Genomic DNA, 21,919 nt, shown 5'->3' with positions numbered 1-21,919 from the left:
CTGTGCAGCCTGCATTCGCTCCATAAGATGCACACACATTTCCCCTTACTTTTTAGGAGGGAAAAAGTGAGTCTTATAGAGCAAAAAATACGGTAATTAATTTAGAATGGTAAAAGGAAGCAGTGTGTAATTATATATAAACCATAATTGAGTTTTAGGATTCTATGCCAGAGGATGTCATCAAAGCTGAACTGGGCATAATTGCCTTATTAGTCCTCATTTACTTCAAAGAACACTGTGCAAATATTCACTCAGCTATTGCATAGCTAAGTTCCTTCTCGGGACTTCTGCAGCATTCTTTATATTATTAATCTTTCAAACATTAAGGGTGCAATTGTATCTTAATTACTTTGACTTCTTTATGCAAATAATTAGCAGGGGTGTGCACCAACCACCAGATTTTGTTTGAACCCCAATTTGGTGCTTTGGAAAACAGACTGCCTCAGTTTGATGTAGTTCAGAGTCTATGGAGCTATAATTGTTTTCTTTTTAACAGAAATGGATGACTGTTGCAGGCCTACTAGCTTACCTAATTACAGGGGTTTTTGGGCTGACCACTTTTAAAGTTTTGGATGTGTGTGTTTTAAGGAAATGCCTATACTTTTTAATCTTGTCACAGAATTGAATAAAATTAGCACAAAGAAGGCTGATCGCCGAAGAATTGATGCTTTTGAATTCTGGTGCTGAAGGAGACTCTTGAGAGTCCCATGGACTGCAAGAAGATCAAACGCATCCATTCTTAAGGAAATCAGCCCTGAGTGCTCACTGGAAGGACAGATTCTGAAGCTGAGGCTCCAATACTTTGGCCACCTCATGAGAAGAGAAGACTCCCTGGAAAAGACCCTGATGTTGGGAAAGATGGAGGGCACAAGGAAAAGGGGACGACAGAGGACGAGATGGTGGGACAGTGTTCTCGAAGCGACCAGCATGAGTTCAAGAAGAGTCGGACACGACTAAACAACTAAACAAACAAAGTAGGCACGGGTCCCATTCTGAAGGCAAGAAAATTAAGCCACAAGAGCAAATGTTACAGTTTTATAGTCAATGAAAAAGGAAGCACTGTGGAAAATTGGTCTGAAAAGTGCAGACCTGAGAGGGGTGACACTGAGTAAGATATCTGCCAAAATACAGATAAATAGGGACAGACTTTAGTGCTAGACACTTTCTAAAGTTGATTTTGGGGATAGGGAAAAAAAGATTTACTTTCTTGGTATAATAATTCCCTTTGATTACAAGTTTAACCTATCAATCCCAATGAAGTCCTTCCACTGCTCACATTGGTGTTTGCCCTCCCCTGCTCCCGTCACCTGACTATGGCAAGCTCTGAGACATTACTTTTGCTTTCAGCAAATGCTTTGTCTGCAACGTTATTTGATGCCAGATTGCCAAGGTGTCAGAAAGTGCTTCCTGCTTCCTGTTTCAATTCATGCCACCTCATACAGAGGTGGAAGAACTGATGCAAACATCGTCACACTCCCCTTGGGACTACTCATTCCAGTCCCTTCCTTGGTAGAAAAGGGTGATCCACCGAGGAAGTGGAGACCCTTTGCCATCACGTCCCTCTTTTCCTGCCCTAGGTGGGCCCCTTGAGATGGGGAATGCGAGGTGAGAGCCCTGCAAATGTTCTTTTACTTGTTCATTTGAAATATATGCAAAGCACACATTTAATACTGAACAGCTTTGGGCTAAACAAGATCAACCTGACAGATGAAAAACTTTACTGCAGTGTCTCCATGCCACATTGAGAAATTTCTGATTGGGTTGCCACCAAACATTTCTGACTTGGATGCAATCCAAACCCTTAAGGATGCAGACAGTGGTCTCCATATGTACATCCTGGACTACTTCTTGTTTAGAAGTAAAGAATATTCATGAAATATAGTCACCCTATGCCCCTGACTCCTTTATGTTTAAAAGAACCTTTAGTGTAGCATTGTTTGGTGGCCAGTGTTTAAGAGATAAAGGTCTCAAGTCTCTGTGCACATACCAAGTGGCATGGTGCTCTGGAATGTGGTCGTTTTTCTCGTGTTTAGATTATTACCTTCTGTTTCATGGTCTTTCCATGTCATCACTGCTAATGCTGCAAACTTTTGAAGAGGATATTTTAACAGTTTTTATTTATATTGAAACATCCAGCTCTAAAAACTAGCTAATCCAAATCAATTATGGATGACCCGTGTCCTAGCAACACAGAGAGAGGAGCTGTTCCAAGTGATTATGACAAAACTCCCTTTTTCAATAATGTAGAGAAACATGAGATGGAGAATCACAAATGTGAGGGCGTTCACTGGCGCTGGACTTTTTGTAGCTGCCTTATAGCACAATCCTACACATCTCTACTCAGGGAATTACTCCCTATAAACCTTAAAAGCCATGTTAATGAACAGCATTTCATGTTACCTTCCTGTATGACAATTGTAGTGTACTTCTTAAAAATTAATACATATTTTAAATTTGAAACACACAGGGCAAAGGTAACATTCCATAAAAAAGTGGTTGGGGATAAATGCATCAAAATGCAGCATTTCTCAAGAAACTACAAGCAAAGTGTGGAATGTGGTAACCACATGCTTACATGACTTCATAAACTAGTAGTAGCACTGCACTGCATGCAAAGTAACTGGAGTGTGTACACAGCCAAAGTGTCCCCTTCCTCTTTTGATTGCATCTGCTCCCTAGATGTAATCTCTTCTGCAAAGGGCTGAAGCATAATTTCAGCACAGCCCCCCCCCCAGGCAGGAGGAGTAATGAGAAAGAGTGGTGTGGGTACCCCTGTACCATAAATTGAGAGGATTGGTTTTGCTTGTCTGCAAAGGAATTGTGGCCAGTCCCACTGAAATTAGAGAAGCAAGCCAGGTGACAGGGTGACAGCACTTCTACATTAAATTTTGTGTTGTTTTGTTTTTCACAATTTAATTCCACATTAACATCAGTAAAAAAGAACATTTTTAACCCCCCAATCCCCATGTATAGCAATATCTTTTCAAAACCTTTTCTTCAAGATTCCAGGAATCTCTGGACTTCCCTCCATCCCCTCTTCTGGTTCTTTATATAAACAAAATTCTCTTACATTTCCATATCCATTTACCCAATTTTCTAATAATTACCCATACTTAATCAAAACTTACTAACACTTCAAATCATTTACCATTATTTAACACAGATGTCATTTAAGTGTTTAGAGTACCCTTTAAAACAACTTTCTGCATTCCACATCTGTGCTTAACTATTATTTTTTCTTCTAATTTTATCCCCATCTCTACTAATTGAAAGCATTTAATCACAGCCTGCTAATGTATTAATATTTACAAAATGATAAACAATCATCATTTTCCAGACTATTTCCCATTCATTTTCCTAATTTTGGCATACTTAAATTTCATCAAGAGACATCTGTCAGTTGAGGCAAGTTCCAGATCCAACTCGCCTTCCTTTCAAACTTTTCTCTGTCTCAGAGGTGGTGCTTTCTGCTTCGCTTTCTCCACCAAGGCCTCCTCAAGTGTTTTCTACCTAAACCTCAAAACTTCCAAATCTACCCTGTTCTTTTGGACTTACTTCATATCAGTCATCTTTTCCCAGTTTTCAGGCTTCCTCTCCAACTTTTGCCTAGGAACATCCCCTTCCGTAATTCTCACTGTCCAAGACTCTATTGTTTCAATTGGTTCTTTCACCCTTTTACTGCTTTGATCCAAAGGGCTGAAGCATCATTTCTGCACAGTCCCAAGGCAGGGGGAGTAATGAGAAAGAGTGACGTGGGGACCCCTGTACCGTCAATTGAGAGGATTGGCTTTCCTTGTCTGCAAAGGAATTGCGGCCAGTCCCACTGAAATTAGGCAAGCCAGGTGACAGGGTGACAGCACTTCTGACCTTTTAGCACTGTCCCCCCACCATTCTTCCCTCCCAGGAGTGTGGAGACCTTTCTTCCCCCTCCACTGTCCTTATCTCGTTCTTCCCTTGCTCTTGGAAAACATGGTTTCCTCTCACTGAGTGTTTGAAGGTCTCCCTTAACAGCTGCACAACTGGCAGAAATTCAACAGCAGAGCCTACATGTTAGGCTAATGCTGCACTGGTGGGGTTTTTATGTTCTCCTTTGTTCTCTTCTTCAGTGATACATGTTTTCTTTTTGGGCAACACATAAGGAACCACCCTACTTAAGACTTTGTTGGTTCTGAATAGTGAAACCTGAAGAAGGGGACAGTTCATAAGCTTGTGTACAATTGTTTTTAATGACTAGCAACGCAAATACTATTATTTGTATTTCTCAATCTTAGAACCCAACATATTACTATGGAATACATGAAAACAAAGGGGCATTGTATGTGCTTTTGTTAACTTCACCATTCATTCCAGCAGGACTTGTATAGGAAGAATTGCCGGTGGATTCTGCTTATGGTGGGTTAGAATGTATCTTTCAAATTCTTTGTGTGCAATACTTCACACATACCAACTGGAGCTGAGCCTGGAAAGGTTAACTTGAGTGCTGGTAAATAATCCTCCTTTGATTTAAGGGTTATAAATGATGGATTGAAAAAATGTAATATCATAAAAGCAGTGAAATTAAATTTACTGCACTGTAGCAAATGGAAGGCTTTCCTTTTGTTCTTGGACTTGCTCCAGTCCCTTCAATCCTTTCAATTTAATCTCCAATAGGATATGATTGATTCTACATTAGAAGAATTAAAGAACAATTCCTCTTGAAAGACGGATAACTTTTCCCCCCTCCTCCTATAACATAGCCTCTTAAATCATGTAATACCCAACTAATTATGGGAGAGCAAACAAAATTCTGCATATCAAATGCTTCTTGAGGGGCTGGGAGCTGGAGGCACTGTCCTACAGTGGTTCCGCTCCTTCCTCCTGGGCCGTGTTCAGAAAGTGGTGGTGGGGGATGAGTGTTCAGACCCCTGGGCTCTCACTTGTGGGGTGCCTCAGGGTTCTGTCCTCTTCCCCATGCTTTTCAACATTTACATGCAGCCGCTGGGAGAGATCATCAGGAGGTTTGGGCTGGGTGTTCATCAGTATGCGGATGATACCCAGCTCTACCTCTCTTTTAAATCAGAACCAGTGAGGGCAGTGACGGTCCTGTGTGAGTGTCTGGAGGCGGTTGGAGGATGGATGGCGGCTAACAGATTGAGGTTGAATCCTGACAAGACAGAAGTACTGTTTCTGGGGGACAGGAGGCGGGCAGGTGTGGAGGATTCCCTGGTCCTGAATGGGGTAACTGTGCCCCTGAAGGACCAGGTGCGCAGCCTGGGAGTCATTTTGGACTCACAGCTGTCCATGGAGGCACAGGTCAAATCTGTATCCAGGACAACTGTTTACCAGCTCCATCTGGTACGTAGGCTGAGACCCTATCTGCCTGCGGACTGTCTCGCCAGAGTGGTGCATGCTCTGGTTATCTCCCGCTTGGACTACTGCAATGCGCTCTACGTGGGGCTACCTTTGAAGGTGACTCGGAAACTACAACTAATCCAGAATGCGGCAGCTAGACTGGTGACTGGGAGCGGCCGCTGAGACCATATAACACCGGTCTTGAAAGACCTACATTGGCTCCCAGTATGTTTCCGAGCACAATTCAAAGTGTTGGTGCTGACCTTTAAAGCCCTAAACGGCCTCGGCCCAGTATACCTGAAGGAGCGTCTCCACCCCCATCATTCTGCCCGGACGCTGAGGTCCAGCGCCGAGGGCCTTCTGGCGGTTCCCTCATTGCGAGAAGCGAAGCTACAGGGAACCAGCCAGAGGGCCTTCTCGGTAGTGGCGCCCACCCTGTGGAACGCCCTTCCAGCAGATGTCAAAGCGATAAACAACTACCTGACATTCAGAAGACATCTTAAGGCAGCCCTGTTCAGGGAAGTTTTTAACGTGTGATATTTTACTGTATTTTTGGTTTTTATGGAAGCCGCCCAGAGTGGCTGGGGAGGCCCAGCCAGATGGGCGGGGTATAAATAATAAATTATTATTATTATTCTCCCATGGAAAGGAGTCACAGATACAAGCCTCACTTTCAAGATTTTGATGCTGCCATTCTGTATCCACTTACTTGGGAGTAATCTAATTGACCTCAAGGTAGACATGCATTTGTTTGCACTGTACATGTCAGAATTATATTTACAGTGGTACCTCGGTTTACAAACTTAATTCGTTCCAGAGGTCCGTTCTTAAACCAAACCATTCTTAAACCAAAGTGTGTTTTCCCTACCGAGGCATCCCGCCACCAGTGCCCTTCCTCCATTTGGCTTCCTTCATCCTCTTGGGCAACGTTCGCTAACCGGAACACCTACTTCTGGTTTTGTGGAGTTCGTTCACCAAATAGTTCATTAACAGGACTGTTCGTAGTCCGAGGTAGCACTGTATTGAGAAATTATAATGAATAGTGATTTGTTCTTTTCTTTTGCTGCCAAGATTGTAGTGCATATGAAAACAACTAGACCAATAAGATTGTACTGCATCTCATTAACTTTGAAATTATCCAGCTTTTATTTGGTATCATACATTGTTTGAACCTCACAGGATAGGAATAGTCCTTCAAATAACTTTTTGAGTCCTGCAATTGGATTCAGTTGTAGTGGATGCAATACGATGTTAAATAATTTTATTCAACATCCTTACCTAACTGCACAATGGACTAGTTTGTCTCTTCTGAGATTGCTGATTTTATATGAAAAGAGCAACTTTGGCAATGTCTGTTTGCCTTCATTTGATATGATCTCATTGTATATGATCTGTGTGTGCTTAGCTGTCATACTCAGCTACAAAAAGCAAGACACACAGTCTTTTCTGGGGTCTACACACATTTCATATTGGTTTTTTATTTTCATTTATATTAGCAGCAATGGCTTTGTAGCTACATCTAGGCAAGTCCCATTGAGGGAGGAATCTTAACTGAACAGCAACTAACAAGGTCTCTTGAGACATATATATTCAGGTGAGCAATTTTTCACTCTCAACGTAAGAGAACACATTTTCCAAAGGCATAGTCAAATTGATTTAAAAGCACATTTTTCAGGTGATGCTTACTGCAGCCTATATTCTCCAAAGAAAGCAAGACCACTGCACATGGTATACAGAGAGGGCATAGATAGCCTGTATCGCTAGTTCCTGAACATTTTGGCCTTTACAGAAATACTCTAACCTACTGTGTGCCTCTAGCTTCCCCTCACTTGCAAGCATCTATATGAACAGCCATCTTCCTGCAATACCATGTGTACAAATCCTCTTAGATCAGGCATGGGCAAACTCGGCCTCTAGATGTTTTGGGACTACAACTCCCATGATCCCTAGCTAACAAGACCAGTTGTCGGGGATGATGGGAATTGTAGTCCCAAAACATCTGGAGGGCCGAGTTTGCCTATGCCTGTCTTCCATAAACCACTCTGCTGCAATGATGGGCTGTATCCAATGCTAGTCCTACTTAGAGCAGGCTTATTGAAATTAGAATTGTAGAGTTGTAAGGGACCCAACGGTCATCTAGTCCACCCCCTGCAGTGCAGGAATCTCAACTATGAAGTCATGACCATTAATCTCAATATGTCTACTCTGAGTAGGGCTAGCATTGGGTACAGCCCAATGAGTTTATACAGGCATCCCCCCACTTACACATGATCAACTCAAGTTTGGCCATGTATCTGCACGATGCTGGGAAGTAAATAGATTCAAACCAGGAAATTGTGGGAGAGAGCTGGCGAGTCCTTGTGGCTTGTGAGGACAACCCTTCACAGAGCAAGTGTGGGGGCAGAGGAAGCCCCAAAGAGACCGCAGGCACAGCGGGGCTTTTTTTAGGCTGCTCAGCCGCCCTGCCTAGCAGCTGACATGCACAAGTAGCACAGAAGCAGCCGCCACTTTCCCATGCGTCCTACAGCCTCCAGCCGGCTTAGAAAGACAATCATGTGGAAAGAAAAGACTCTACGAGAAAAGTAAAGCTGAAAATTGTTCATGTTATATTTGTTAACCCATATGCTAAATATATTATAGTGCCTGTCCAAAATGGATTACGGTACCTACTGAACTTTTGAGTTATGGGGACAGACTTAGGGGGCCCTAAAATATGATTTAGCAAAGGATGTTCGTGTCCCTTCAGAGTACTGTTAAATGTCACTGGGAAGAATGTGGGAGGCCAGGCAACATGGCAGGGGGAATGAAGATGCATTCTGAAGGCTTTGATAAGAAACATATTTGACTGCAGCAAAGCAGACAGCACTTATCAATCTGGGTAAGCAGAACTGACAGGCTTGACAAAAATAGCCTTTCACATTTCCTCGTCTAGGAAATAGGCTAGACTGTGAATCATGGATTTCATTGGCTGCATACATTTCCAAAAAAAGTCCCCCTGCTTATAGTTGTATCTGTCCTTTCAAAAAACCTTTGGGCAAAGTGCCTCACCAAAGGCTTCTGTGGAATCTTATCAGTCATGGCATAAGAGGCAAAGATCTCTTGGGGATCAGGACCTAGTTACGTAACAGGAAGCAGAGAGTGTGGAATAGGGGATAGCTCAGTGGGGAGAGCATGAGACTCGGGGTTCTGGGTTCGAGCACATTGAGTAAAAGATTCCTGCATTGCAGGAGTTGGGACTAGATGACCCTCGTGGTCCCTTCCAACTCTACAACTGTATGATTCTGTGCGTAGGAATAAATGGACAGGGGAGGGATATAGAAATGCTACTCGGTGTTAACAATGTAAAGTGATGCACATTGGTGCAAAAAAAATCCTAATTTCACATACATGCTTATAGAGTCTAAACTGACCAGAGTGAGACATTGGGTCAATGAAAATGTCGACTCAGCATGCAGGAGCTGTGAAAAAGGCAGATTCCATGCTAACTACCATTAGGAAAGGAACTGTAAATGAAACTGCTGCTATCATTATACAAATCTATTTTTTTATAAATATTTATTAAAGATTTTCTTAGAACAAAAGAAAGAACAAACAAAATAACATATAATTTTTCCAATATCCACATTTTCTTCACTTCTTTGGACTTCCTCGCATCTCTCGTTCCTGCGTTCCAAATTTTTGAACTTTACCCAGCAATTTATCACCTTGTTTCAATTCTTATATTATAATTTTCTGATATTGTATCCCTAATTTTAGATAATTTAACCCAAACCTTAAAAGCTTAATTTTAACATAATATTTATCCAAAATTTATCTTTTCTTATATTTTCATTTATCTTCATATTCCTTTTAACTAACTTATTGGTGCCATATTGTTGATAATCTTACATCTTTCTTAACATTCATACAATTTACAATATTTTTGTAAATAGTCCTTGAATTTCTTCCAGTCCTCCTCCACAACTTCTTCTCCCAGGTCTCGGATTCTGCCAGTCATTTCTGCAAGCTCCATATAGTCTATCAGTTGCATCTGCCATTCTTCCAGTGTGGGCAAATCTTGGGTTTTCCAGTATTTAGCGACAAGTATCCTTGCTGCTGTTGTTGCATACATAAAAAATGTTCGGTCCTTCTTTAACACCCTCTGGCCGACGATGTCCAAAAGAAAGGCCTCTGGTTTCTTAGGGAAGGTATACTTAAATACCTTTTTCAACTCATTATATATCATTTCCCAGAAAGCCTTAACTCTAGGGCAGGTCCACCAAAGGTGAAAGAACGTTCCTTCAGTTTCTTTACATTTCCAACATTTATTATCAGACAAATGGTATATTTTTGCAAGCTTGACTGGGGTCATGTACCACCTATATATCATTTTCATAATATTTTCTTTCAAGGCATTACATGCCGTGAATTTCAAACCGGTGGTCCATAACCTTTCCCAGTCAGCAAACATAATATTATACCCTATGTCCTGTGCCCATTTTATCATAGCCGATTTGACCGTTTCATCTTGTGTATTCCATTTTAGCAGCAAATTATACATTCTTGAAAGTACCTTAGTCTTAGGTTCTAACAATTCCGTTTCTAACTTTGATTTTTCCACCTGGAATCCTATCTTTTTATCCAACTTAAAAACTTCTTTGATCTGAGCATAATGTAACCAATCTCGCACTTTATCTTTTAATTTCTCCAAACTCTGCAACCTCCAATTATCTCCATCTTTTTCTTTTATTTCCCAATATTTCGGCCATTTGACCTCCATATTGAGTCTTTTCCGGGCCTTAGCTTCCATTGGTGATAACCACCTTGGGGTCTTATTTTCCAATAAGTCTTTATATTTTATCCAGACATTGAACACTGCTTTCCTGACAATATGGTTCTTGAAAGCCTTATGAATTTTAACCTTGTCATACCACAAATATGCATGCCATCCAAAAACGTTGTTAAATCCTTCCAAATCTAAAACATCAGTGTTTTCAAGAAGCAGCCAATCTTTCAACCAGCAGAAAGCTGCTGATTCATAGTACAGCTTTAAGTTTGGCAGGGCAAAGCCCCCTCTTTCTTTAGCATCAGTTAGTATCTTAAACTTAATTCTGGGCTTTTTGCCCTGCCAGACAAATTTGGAGATATCTCTTTGCCACCTCCCAAAACACTCCATTTTATCCACAATCTGTAAAGTCTGAAATAAAAACAACATCTTTGGCAATACATTCATCTTTATAGCAGCAATTCGTCCTGACAAGGAAAGTTTCAATCTTGACCAAACTTCTAAATCCCTTTTAATTTCAGACCAAAACTTTTCATAGTTATCCTTAAATAGACTCATATTCTTCGCTGTTATGTTTACTCCTAGGTATCTTACTTTTTAAACCACATTTAACTCTGTCTCTTTCTGAAACCTTTCTGATTCTAAAGGTGTCAAATTTTTTTCCAAAACCTTGGTTTTCTGCTTGTTAAGTTTAAATCCCGCCACCCGACCAAACTCCTGAATCAATTGTAATACCCTTTTCGTACTAGACTCTGGCTCCTGTAGGGTCAAAACTAGGTCATCTGCAAATGCTTTAAGTTTATACTGTTTCGCTCCAACCTGAATTCCTTCCTTCCTCTAATCATGTTCAAGAGCACCTCCAGGACCGAAATAAATAGCAAAGGGCAACCTTGTCGTGTTCCTTTTTCAATTTTGAACTCTTCCGTCACCACATTGTTCACTATCAATTTAGCCTTTTGTTCCGAATAAATTGCCTCTATCCCATTCTCAAACCCCCGTCCCACTCCCATCCCTTCCAATTTTTTCTTCATGAACTTCCATGAGATGTTATCAAAGGCCTTCTCCGCGTCTATAAATATTAACACTGCTTTTGTATTAATATTTGTTTGCAAAAGCTCCAAAATGTCAATAATATTCCTTGTATTAGCAAACAAATGTCTACCTGGGAGAAAGCCTGCCTGGTCCTTATGAATTACTTCATTTAAAACTTTTTTAAATCTGCTTGCTAAAATGTCTGCAAATATTTTGTAATCCACATTTAGGAGGGAGATGGGGCGGTAATTCTTAAGTTGTGTCTTTTCAGTTTCTAGTTTGGGTATCAATGTGATGAAAGCTTCTTTCCATGACTCCGGTGCCTTCTTCCCCTCCATGATTTCATTGCAAACCTCCATTAATGGATGTATCAAATAGTCTTTCAATGTCTTATAGTATTTGGAGGTAAGCCCATCTGGCCCTGGAGATTTGCCCAGTTGCATGTTCTGAATGGCTTCTTCAATCTCTTGTTGTGTTATTTTATAGTTCAGGATTGTTCTATTTTCCTGAGACAGCCTTGGTAGACCATTCTTTATCAAAAATTGTTCTATCTCCACCTCATTTTGCGGCCCTTGTGTATATAATTGTTTAAAGTATCTCTGGAAACACTTTCTGATCTCCACTGGGTTCTGAATATTTCTTCCTTCAATCTCTAAATTTGTGACCGTATTCAATTTTTGTCTCTTTTTCAGCTGCCATGCTAACAGCTTTCCACATTTATTTGCCGATTCAAAAGATCTTTGTTTCATTAGCTTAACTTTCCATTCCACTTCCTGATTTATCAATTTAGAATATTGTGCTTGGTGGAGTTTAATTTCTCTTAAAATCTCCTTTGACTTCGGTCTCGATCTTAACTTCTTCTCACATTCTTTAATTTTCTCCAGGATCTTATCTTTTTTCTCGTTCTGTGCTCTTTTCTTTATGGTGTTCTGTTGTATCAGAAACCCCCTCATAACCGCTTTACTTGCGTCCCAGACGGTTCTTTTTTCCACCGTAGTGTTCAAATTTATCTCAAAGTAGTCCTTCAAAGCTTTTTGGGCCTTTTTGGTAATCTCCTGATCTCTGAACAAATTGTCATTCATCTTCCATCTGAAGGAGCCGGTTGGAGTTAGTCTCATATCCATCTTTACAGCATTATGGTCGGAGCAGGTCTTTGGGCAGATTTCCACTTTTTTTGTCTTAGGTGCCAGACCTCTAGTTATCCATATTTGGTCGATTCTTGTCCATGTCAGTTGGGCTTCAGAAAAAAATGTTCCTTCTCTTCCAGGGGGTTCTTTGTTCTCCAAATGTCAATCAAGTCCATGTTGTCAGTCAGTTCAAAAAATGTTTTAGGTAGTCTGCGATCTTTTGTCACATTTTGGCTATGTGACTTATCCATGTTGGTTGACGCCACCCCATTCATGTCTCCCATCATAATGATGTTGTCATAATTCAAGTAGTCCAGCATTATCTCATGCAGCTTCTTGTAAAATTCCGATTTCCCCTCATTTGGCGCATAAATTCCTAATATCAAAAACTTTTCTCCTTGGTTTTGAATCTCAATTGCTAAAATCCTTCCTTGTTCATCTTTAAATAAAAATTTTGGTGACAGGCTCTCCTTTGCATATATCACCACTCCTCTTTTCTTGACTCGGTCCGAAGAAATAAATTCTTGGCCTAATCTTTTGTTTATTAACACTTTTCTGTGGAGCCTAGTCACATGTGTTTCTTGCAAGCAAATAATGTCCAATTGTTCTTTTTTCAATATATGAAATATTCTTCTCCTTTTTTCCGGAGAATTGGCGCCATTAATGTTCCAACTCAGAAGTTGCAGAGACATCCTGGACAAATCTGTTATTCCTCTTGTGGTGGTATCTTTTTCTCCTGGTCTTCAGACCCCAAAGGTGTAGGTGTAGGTGCAGGCGAGGGTCCAGACCCTGAAGGTCTTTCGATCCCTTTCTGAAGGTCCTCTCCGTAGGTACTCAGAAATTTTACTTTATCCTCGGCTGTTTTGATTTTCACTTTCTTCCCTCTAAATGTGAAAGATAATCCTTGGGGAAATTCCCACCTATAAATGATTGAGTTGCTCCTCAACAGTTTTGCTAGTTCAGTATAGGTGGATCTAAGGTCCAAAAGTTGTTTTGGGATGTCTTTATAAATCTCTGCTCTTCTATCCGAAATTTCAAGTGACTTATCGTAATGTAGACCTAATATTTTATCCCTTTCCTCCTTAGTTCTCAAAGTAATCAAGCAGTCTCTGGGCCTATCTTTCCTTGTTAATTTTCCAAGTCTGAAAGCAGTCACAATTTTAAAATCCTTTTCTTCCTCCAAAGGCCAAAACTTGGAAAATTCCTTTGTCAGAAACTCAATTAAGTTCCCTTGTTCAAGTTCTGGTATAGACCTCAATCTCAAATTATTTTCCCGAGCCCGTAGTTCAATCATAGACAGATAGGCCTGTTGTTCTCCAACCTGCTTGTGCAATGGTTTTACCTCCTGCCTCAGTTCTTCAGTTTTTTGATTAGCTTCCTCTGCCAATTTCCGATTTTCTGCGGTGGCTTCAAATAATTTGCCAATTGATTGTGCATTCAAGGTGACTTGTTCAGTTAATTTATTAACACTGGCTGTATTTTGATCAATCTTTGCCGTTTGCTCATCCGCTTTTTTGTCTAGAGCTTCCAGTTTTTCAAATATTTTGTCTAATACTGATCCTCCTGCTGCCATATCCTCTAACAAAGGTTGCTCAGTTCCTTCTTCCACTTCCAAAACAGCAGGGACAGATGATCTACGCGGCTGTGAAGTTAAAGTCAGAGTTGTTTGTTTTGCTTTCGCTTTAGCCGCTCTTGTTGATCTCCCAGTGCCACTCATTCCAGTTCTGTCTACTGGTCAAGGTCAGACTGAGTATGTTCCCATGGGAAACCACCAGCCCAGAGGGTAAACAGCCAAATAGAAGGAAAGGAAAAAGAAAGCAAAGTCACATGCAATTGTAAATCCAAAATCCTCTAGAGGGAGCCCAATTATGTTTTGAGGGAGGAAATCAAAATGTTAAAGTCAATTGTTTTAAAACTCCAAACTTTTCCAAATTCCAATGTTTCTAAAACAATGTCCATACAGCCTTTAGTTTCCGAAGGACCTTCAATTTCCCTGTAGTTAGCAGAGTTGGTCTTAAAAGCATAACAATGTCTCAGCAAGTGCCAGAGAAAATGATTCAATATAACAGTTCCAATAGCACACAAAGCAACAAAGTGTCAAAATTTGCAATCTGACAGTCCTGTTAAGTAGGCAGTCCGACTGCCTGGGTTTCTCTGTAGATTTGTAATTCCAGCAGAAAAGGTAAAGCACAGTTCATATTAAGAAATGAATCACTCAAAGAGTTAAGTCCTAAGTCTCCTTAAACACAGCTCCAATAGATGTATAGATTGATTGCCTTTTAGCGCCTCTTCAAAGGCTCCAAACATCAAAGTCCTTTGCTTTGAGTCTTAAGCAGAGACGAGAGACGGACTTCCTGGTTGCGTCTCCCGCTTTTAGCAGAATTAGCAGTAATTTAGCCTCCAAATCTTTCTTTCTTTTCTTACTCACGGGTTGTTGTTTTCAAATCGGATGTTCCCAGGAAAAAAGGTCAGCGCTCACCGACAGCAGCTACGCGGCTTCACTCCACAGAAAGAGCGATCGACTCACAGCACCGCGCCAATCCTTCCACGTTCCGAGACCCCTTACGGGGTCTCTTCTGCGTTTCGGGGGGCGCTTCTGGTGCCCGCCGAGTCCCACGGCCACAGGCTTTCGCTGCCTGTGGTTTTCCGACGTGGGTCTCCGCTTCGCCGTAGCGGACGACCCGTTTCTGCGGAGCTCCCCCTTCACAATTAGAAGAAGGCAGCCATTGTCGTTTGCGCCGCCTCCGGAAGTCCTATCATTATACAAATCTATGGTGTGAATGCATTTGAAATACAGTAAGCCTGTAACTTATGCACATTTAACTTGTGTGCGTTCAGCTTTACGTGCATGGCAAAAAAAAGTAGAAAATTATTTTGGCAATCCCACCCACCATTGAACCCAAAGTCTTTTAAGAAAAAGGTAAAGGTACCCCTGCCCGTACGGGCCAGTCTTGACAGACTCTGGGGTTGTGCGCCCATCTCACTTAAGAGGCCAGGGGCCAGCGCTGCCCAGAGACACTTCCGGGTCACGTGGCCAGCGTGACATCGCTGCTCTGGCGAGCCAGAGCCGCAAACGGAAACACCGTTTACCTTCCCGCTGGTAAGCGGTCCCTATTTATCTACTTGCACCCGGAGGTGCTTTCGAACTGCTAGGTTGGCAGGCGCTGGGACCGAGCTGCGGGAGCGCACCCCTCTGCGGGGATTCGAACCGCCGACCTTTCGATCGGCAAGTCCTAGGCGCTGAGGCTTTAACCCACAGCGCCACCTGCGTCTTTTAGCTATACACAATTTTGGCTTTAGGTGTGATCCCTGGAACATAACCTCTGCATACGTTGTGGGCTTACTGTACTGTGTGCAGTTCTGGTTGCCTCATCTCAAAGAAGACATTGTAGTTGGAAATGGTTCAGAGAAGGGCAAATAAAATGATCAAGAGGATGATGAAATTCCCCTGTGAGAAAAAGTTACAGCATTTGGGGCTTTTTACTTTAGAGAAAAAAGTAGTGTTTTCGAGGTTACCAGCATGAGTTTGACCAAACTGTGGGAGGCAGTGGAGGACAGAGGTGCCTGGCGTTCTCTGGTCCATGGGGTCACGAAGAGTCGGACACAACTAAACGACTAAACAACAACAACAACAACTTTAGAGAAAAGACAAATAAGAGGTGCCATGACAGAAGTACATACAATTATGCCTGGCATAGAGAGAAGTTTTTCTCCCTCTCTCATAATTCTAGAACTCATGGACATCCTGTGTATCTGAATGTTGGAAGAGTCAGGACCGGCCAAATACTTAACTATGGAATTTGCTTCCACAAGAGGAAAGGTTGAGGGAAAATGCTTTCAGTTCTAACATTTCTCTCTTAGTGTGAGGGTTTCAGGCCAAAGGAGGGAATCAAATCCACTCCCCAACTTCCCCCCCTTTTAAAGTTAAGTTTCACCCAAGTAAGCATTTCCCTAGAACAGACTTCTTCAAACTCGGCCCTCCAGATGTTTGGGGACTACAGTGCCCATCATCCCTGACCACTGGTCCTGCTAACTAGGGATCATGGGAGTTGTAGGCCAAAAACATCTGGAGGGCTGAGTTTGAAGAAAGCTGCCCTAGAAGATTGGTTCATCTTCCTCTATCTCCAACCTTTTCAATTTGTTTTACTATATCACAAACAATAGAAAAACTTTTAGTCTCTTTCCTCACCCCCTTGCCAGAGCAGGGAGGACCTGTCGCCACAATTGCCAGCCAATCAATTTTGCTGAAGCCAGATCCTGAAACAAACCTCCCCTATGACTCTGTGCTTTTTGCTCTCATGTGGAGCATGGCCTTGGTACAGTTTCTCAGCTAAATAAGCATGGCTGCGCATGAACCAGCCTTATATGCATAAGAGATATGGAACAAAACTCACCTTCGGTTATGAATCTGGTCCTCCTTTCTCAGTGGGCTCATCTTCATTTTTCTTCTCTGTTTTTAATGTGAATTTTTATGCCAGAAAGGTTGTTTACAGTTTTGGTTTCACTTGTTTCTGTTAGAAAAAAAGACTGCTAGCATGAATCAGTTCAGAGACTATTTAGATAAAGTATGTTAAACAAAACCTGACTCTCGGGGGGGGGGGTGCTGTTGCCTATACATTCTTCATAGCCAGAATTGACTCAGCAAAGTTGTGTGTGTGTGCATTTTAAATCCCTGTATGTCTAGTTTTGGTTTGACTTGTTGAAACGGCCGCAAATTCTTCACTATAACTTTGACTTAGAAACTTTTCCTTGAAAGACACAAACAGATAGCTCAGTTTAAAACATATTATTCTCATTAATATGTATAACATTCAGTCTGCGTTTTTCAGTTTACATTTAAGCAGGTTCTGTGATGTTAATGTATGTGTCAGTCCATATTTATCCTCTTATTTTACACTACAGCATATTTGTAAGTATCAGTAGTTCAGACATGTAAAATAGTTCCTTAGCCCTTCTTGCTCTCACTGCTGAGGAATGCCCAACATGCTCCTCTGCCAAAATAAGAATTATCTGATGAGCAGCATTGTTGCTTGACTGAAGCTGGCATTCAGGGATGGATAAAATATATATCCTGTAACTAGTTTGCAAGGCATCTGGTTTGGGTTTCAAATGTCCTGGTATTGCGATTTTCAAACAACAGAACTCTGAAGAGTTCCTCCAAAGCTTATCAGGGGCTCTTAAATGAAAAGATGGGGAATGGTGGGCAAAATCCACAAAGTGCAACCACATACTGGGGTTTAGCAGCAGATTCTGGAGCAAAAATGAAGCCCAAGAGGCTGGCTGTGTGTGTATGCTAGAAACCACTTCTCAGAAACCGCTGCTGCACCCAAGGGATTTATGTCAAACGTGTAGGCATTCTTCAGCAGACAGTTTGATGCAGAAACCGTTTCTGAATGTAGGAAGTTTGAAAGCTAACCTTTATGCATATTAGCTTTATGTAAAAACATTGCCTTATAAAATAGGACAGTCACTTTCTCACACTGTATGATTGATTGTAGACCATGTGACAAGCTCTATCCTTGGTGACTCTCTGTGCACAGCAGTAATCTATACCACTTCCTGCATGTGGTAGACAGTGGGATCATGAAATCTTATGCTGCAACAAATTGGTTTGTCTTAAGGCCCCACAGGACTTCTTCTCCCCACCCTACTGCTGTACCTTTCGTAGGCGGGGGTTGTGTTGCTGTTACCTACTCATATCACTTTCCTTTTGGAATAAAAATCAATGTGGATATTTCCTTTCATCATACTGTTTTCTGTTTTCACTGTTCCACAGCCATTATTCCAAAGCATTTCTGTGAAGGAAAAAGTCTATTTGGAACCAGTCCACAGATGTTCTCATCCAAATAGCCTTTCTTGCTCCTGATTTTTTTCTTTGTTAAGTTTCCAGCACTTTCCCCTAACATCTTCCTTCCTTCTTTGTTCCAGGAATCTGAATTTTTGACTTTGGAATTTGATGAGATCAAATTGAATCAAATGCTGAGGAAGCTTTTGGAGATTGAAGACCGCATTACTTCTCTGACTCAATCAAACTAGCTTTTGAGTTAAAACTGTGTATGGCACAAAATATGTTCTAAATCCTGTTCATTCCTTTGGTCATCATGCTTGTTGTGAAATATTTTAGTTTATTCTTCTGTCATGTAAGAATTGAAATAAAGATGACAAAAAAGTAACTCAGGAAAAACATGCATAGACACTTGCAAAGATCATTCCGCCCACTAAAACAAAAGGATGTAATTGGATTAAAATAGAGTTAATAGCAGAGCTCTGCAGAACAACAGGAGGTATTGCTATTATTCACTTTTTTTCTCCAGCAGTTGAGACCAGAAGAGAGCTCCCTTGCCTCAAATGAGAACGAATGTGAAAGTGAAAAGAATGGAAAGTTACACATACAGATTGTACTGGGGAATGAAGACAAGAGTCCTGGTTCAGACGTGAAGGCCAGTTCTGGCATTTATCTTAAGCTGGCATCGCAGCTTGCATGGGGAAAGGGCAGGTGCATGCCCTGTCGCTGCACATAATGTGTGGCACAGGTACTCTAAACAGGCCTTTGTGTGTGCATTGTGGCTCAATTCCTATAAACATTCAAGCTCCCCCTTATTTAGGGGGAAGAGCTGTGTGGCTCAGACCATTGCACAGATGGTCCTCCATGGGGGGGGGGGGGCTAGTTATATTATGCGCCAGTGAAGCCTAGGCCTAGTCCTTCCTCCAGTGAGTTGTGGCAGTGGCTGCTATGTGACAATAGGCCCAGGAGAAAAATCCCTGTAGTAAATTCCTATACATACCTTTATTTCCCTTCATATTCAGCAGCTGTTTGTTTGTATACACAAAGAGTTCATAATTGGAAACCATTGTCAGGCTGTCAGACCCTATCAGGAAAATTAAGCATAAGTGTATTTTGGCTACTTCAAGCACAATGCATGAAAGTTCAAACCCCCCTGCTGGAAATTATTATCCAGTCATTTGAAAAGCCTAAATAGGTGTAATTTCAGATGGAGAGCAAATTAACATCAGAAAGACTTTTCAGCATGAACTGTTACATCTCTAGAGCAATGCCTTGTGGTATATTACGGTGCATATTGAAAATGTAAAGTGTAGGGCAAAATATTAAAGTGACATGCATATATGAACTCCAGAACCTCTCAGGGGTGACAGTACTGTTGCTTGCTTTCTGTGGATGGATTTGATTGTGGGGAGGGGTTGGGGGGTTCTTTGGCAGGGTTGCTATTGGGATTTTTCTTTCCCCTCCTTTGAGAACATCCTTCAATATTTTAACTAATTTATTCAGCATGTCAAGTGTTCAGTTTTACCTTGGCATTGGCTTCCTTACAAGGTTCAAATTACTCCCATTTCTCAGTGGGGCCATCTGCCTCAAGAGGAGAACTGGTTCTTGCCCAGGACCCCCATGTGTGGTCGCATTCCTACTTTTTCTGACGGTATTGTGAGAAATAATTTGATGCTAGGTCCTAGTTCTCTCCTCTTCCCTCCATATTTTTATTAATATTTTAAACAAAATACAAAACATTGTTTATGGGGCAGCAGAAAATACATCTCTTCCCAGAAGACCTGGTTTTCTGAAGGACTACTACTGGATACCAAACCACAGTTTGATTCTGGTTTCATTGTCATGAACATGATGTGATGGTTATTGGGAACATCTGCTCCTACTCTACTGTCCTCTGCCTGCAAGAGAGGAAGAGAGTGAAAACTTTGCTTTCACATTGGAGCAATCTGCAGATCTACATTATGTACAAGCTCAGGAACTGTGGTTCATGCTAACCCAACTTAGTTCAAACCAGGGGTTAGCAACTTTTTTCAGCCGTGGGCTGGTCCACCGTCCCTCAGACCATGTGGTGGGCCGGATTATATTTTGGAAAAAAATAATGAACAAATTCCTATGCCCCACAAATACCCCAGAGATGCATTTTAAATAAAAGGACACATTCTACTCATGTAAAAACACACTGATTCCCGGACCATCTGCGGGCCGGATTGAGAAGGCGATTGGGCTGGATCCAGCCTCCGGGCCTTAGATTGCCTGGTTTATATCATGGGTGAGGAATCTTTATTAAACCTGAGGGTTGGAATCCACCAGGAGCAACATTACTGGAGCCGCATGGCAATAGTAGGTGGGTCCAGAAGCAAAAAGTAAGGTGGGTCGAAGATGTGACTCTTATCTTTTATTACTTCAGTCCAGCCATGCAAAAGTCAGCAGTTTCTAACCACACACACTCACACCTCCAGGTAAGGAAGCGGCATTATAGACAAGATAGAGAAGTTTATATTAACGCCCCAGGCATGAGATCCTACACCTTTGATTTAGGTGATGGACTGAATTGGGCCAGGAAATGGGGCAATGCCTTGTGGAATCCCAGGAACTCAATGACTTGATGAGTAGAATTTATAGCAACTGAGTTTTCAGGCATAGCTCCTTGGTCTTCCCCATAACCAGCAAAATAAACAATGCAACATAATAAATGGTGTGGGTTTTCTTAATTTGTACAAATTAGACAAGATTTAAGGTCCTCCCTCCCTCTTATAGCACAGCATACACATCGGACAGAATATAAGGAACCAAGCAGCCACATTCCACCTCTTAATCACATCCCTAGAAAGCACATCCTGCTTCGTCATAGGGCAAGTGCAGTGGGCTATGCCAAGAGTGCCCACATGGGCGCCATGGCAGCAGATGTCCTTGCAAGCCAAGCCCTCAACTGGGCCAAGTATCTGAAGGCCCCTTCCCCATCTCATTTTACTTCTCCCTTCAGCACCACAACGATGTCTGGCCTCCGATCATGCAATGATGTTTTGTTTCTGTTGCCACATTTTTGTAATATTAATGGTTAATGATATGTGATCTTGCCTAACGAGTCAAGAACACTAAAACCATGATCTAACTGCTGAGGCACTTGTGGCCTTTGATCACAGAATTATATTGAATGCTCAAATATACTTTGGACAATGAATTGTTTTTTGAACTGAAGGACACAATTTAAACAAGCTACATCATGTCAAATTCTTCAGTGGATGGAGCAGTGTGGTGTAAATGAAAGTTGCAAAGAAACTCAAGGCAGATGTCAGGAAGTAGTATTTTACACACTACAAAACTATATGAAATAGTTTACCAGAGGTTTGCTGAGGCAGGAAAGTCAGAATCATTTTAGGGGGGAAATGGATGATATCCTGAAGTAACTGAAAAATATTTCTGAAAGTCACAGAGTCACAGAGTTGGAGGGAGGGGACCCTGAGGGTCATCTAGTCCAACCCCCTGCAAGACAGGAATTTCAACTAAAGCATCCCTGGCATTTGGTCATCCAGCCTCTGCTTAAAAACCTGCAAGGAACAACCACACTCTAGGCCAACCCCAACCTCTCTCACCACCCAAGGAACACAAGTGAATAGAAGAACCTATACAAGTGACGCTGACACAAAACCCCACATATATTAAGTATAATAGAAACATCCCCACCCGACCCCCACCCCCACTCACCTTTCCCCCCTCCACCTCTTTCCCCCTTTTCTTCCTAATGTCAGCTCTTACTGCCAGAAAGCTCTTACTGCCAGAAAGATCTCCCTGAAGTTTAGTTGGAATCTCCTTTCTTGTAGCTTGAAGCCCTTGGTTTGGGTCCCAGCCTCCAGAGCAGGAGAAGGCAAGCTTGCTCCA

General features: G+C 41.7%; 1 protein-coding gene across 2 annotated transcripts in view; it reads left to right on the top strand.

The window, feature by feature from the left end:
• Positions 1–18,443, top strand: part of COMMD1 (copper metabolism domain containing 1) — a 71,136-nt gene extending 52,693 nt beyond the window's left edge. The window contains exons 3-4 of one of the 2 annotated variants that reach the window (XM_083730880.1): positions 8,078–8,209; positions 18,184–18,443. In XM_083730880.1, coding sequence (XP_083587006.1) covers positions 8,078–8,176 — 99 coding nt within the window. In that variant the 3' untranslated portion in view covers positions 8,177–8,209; positions 18,184–18,443. The remainder of the gene's footprint in view (positions 1–8,077; positions 8,210–18,183) is intronic. The other variant, XM_083730879.1, reaches the window with a different exon arrangement.
• The last annotated feature ends 3,476 nt before the right edge of the window (positions 18,444–21,919 follow it).

Source organism: Podarcis gaigeae (genome assembly GCF_964106915.1).
Source record: "Podarcis gaigeae genome assembly, chromosome: 3".
Lineage (NCBI taxonomy): Eukaryota > Metazoa > Chordata > Lepidosauria > Squamata > Lacertidae > Podarcis > Podarcis gaigeae.
The sequence above is the reverse complement of the archived record's forward strand: the minus strand, read 5'-3'. Positions and strand labels throughout refer to the sequence as shown.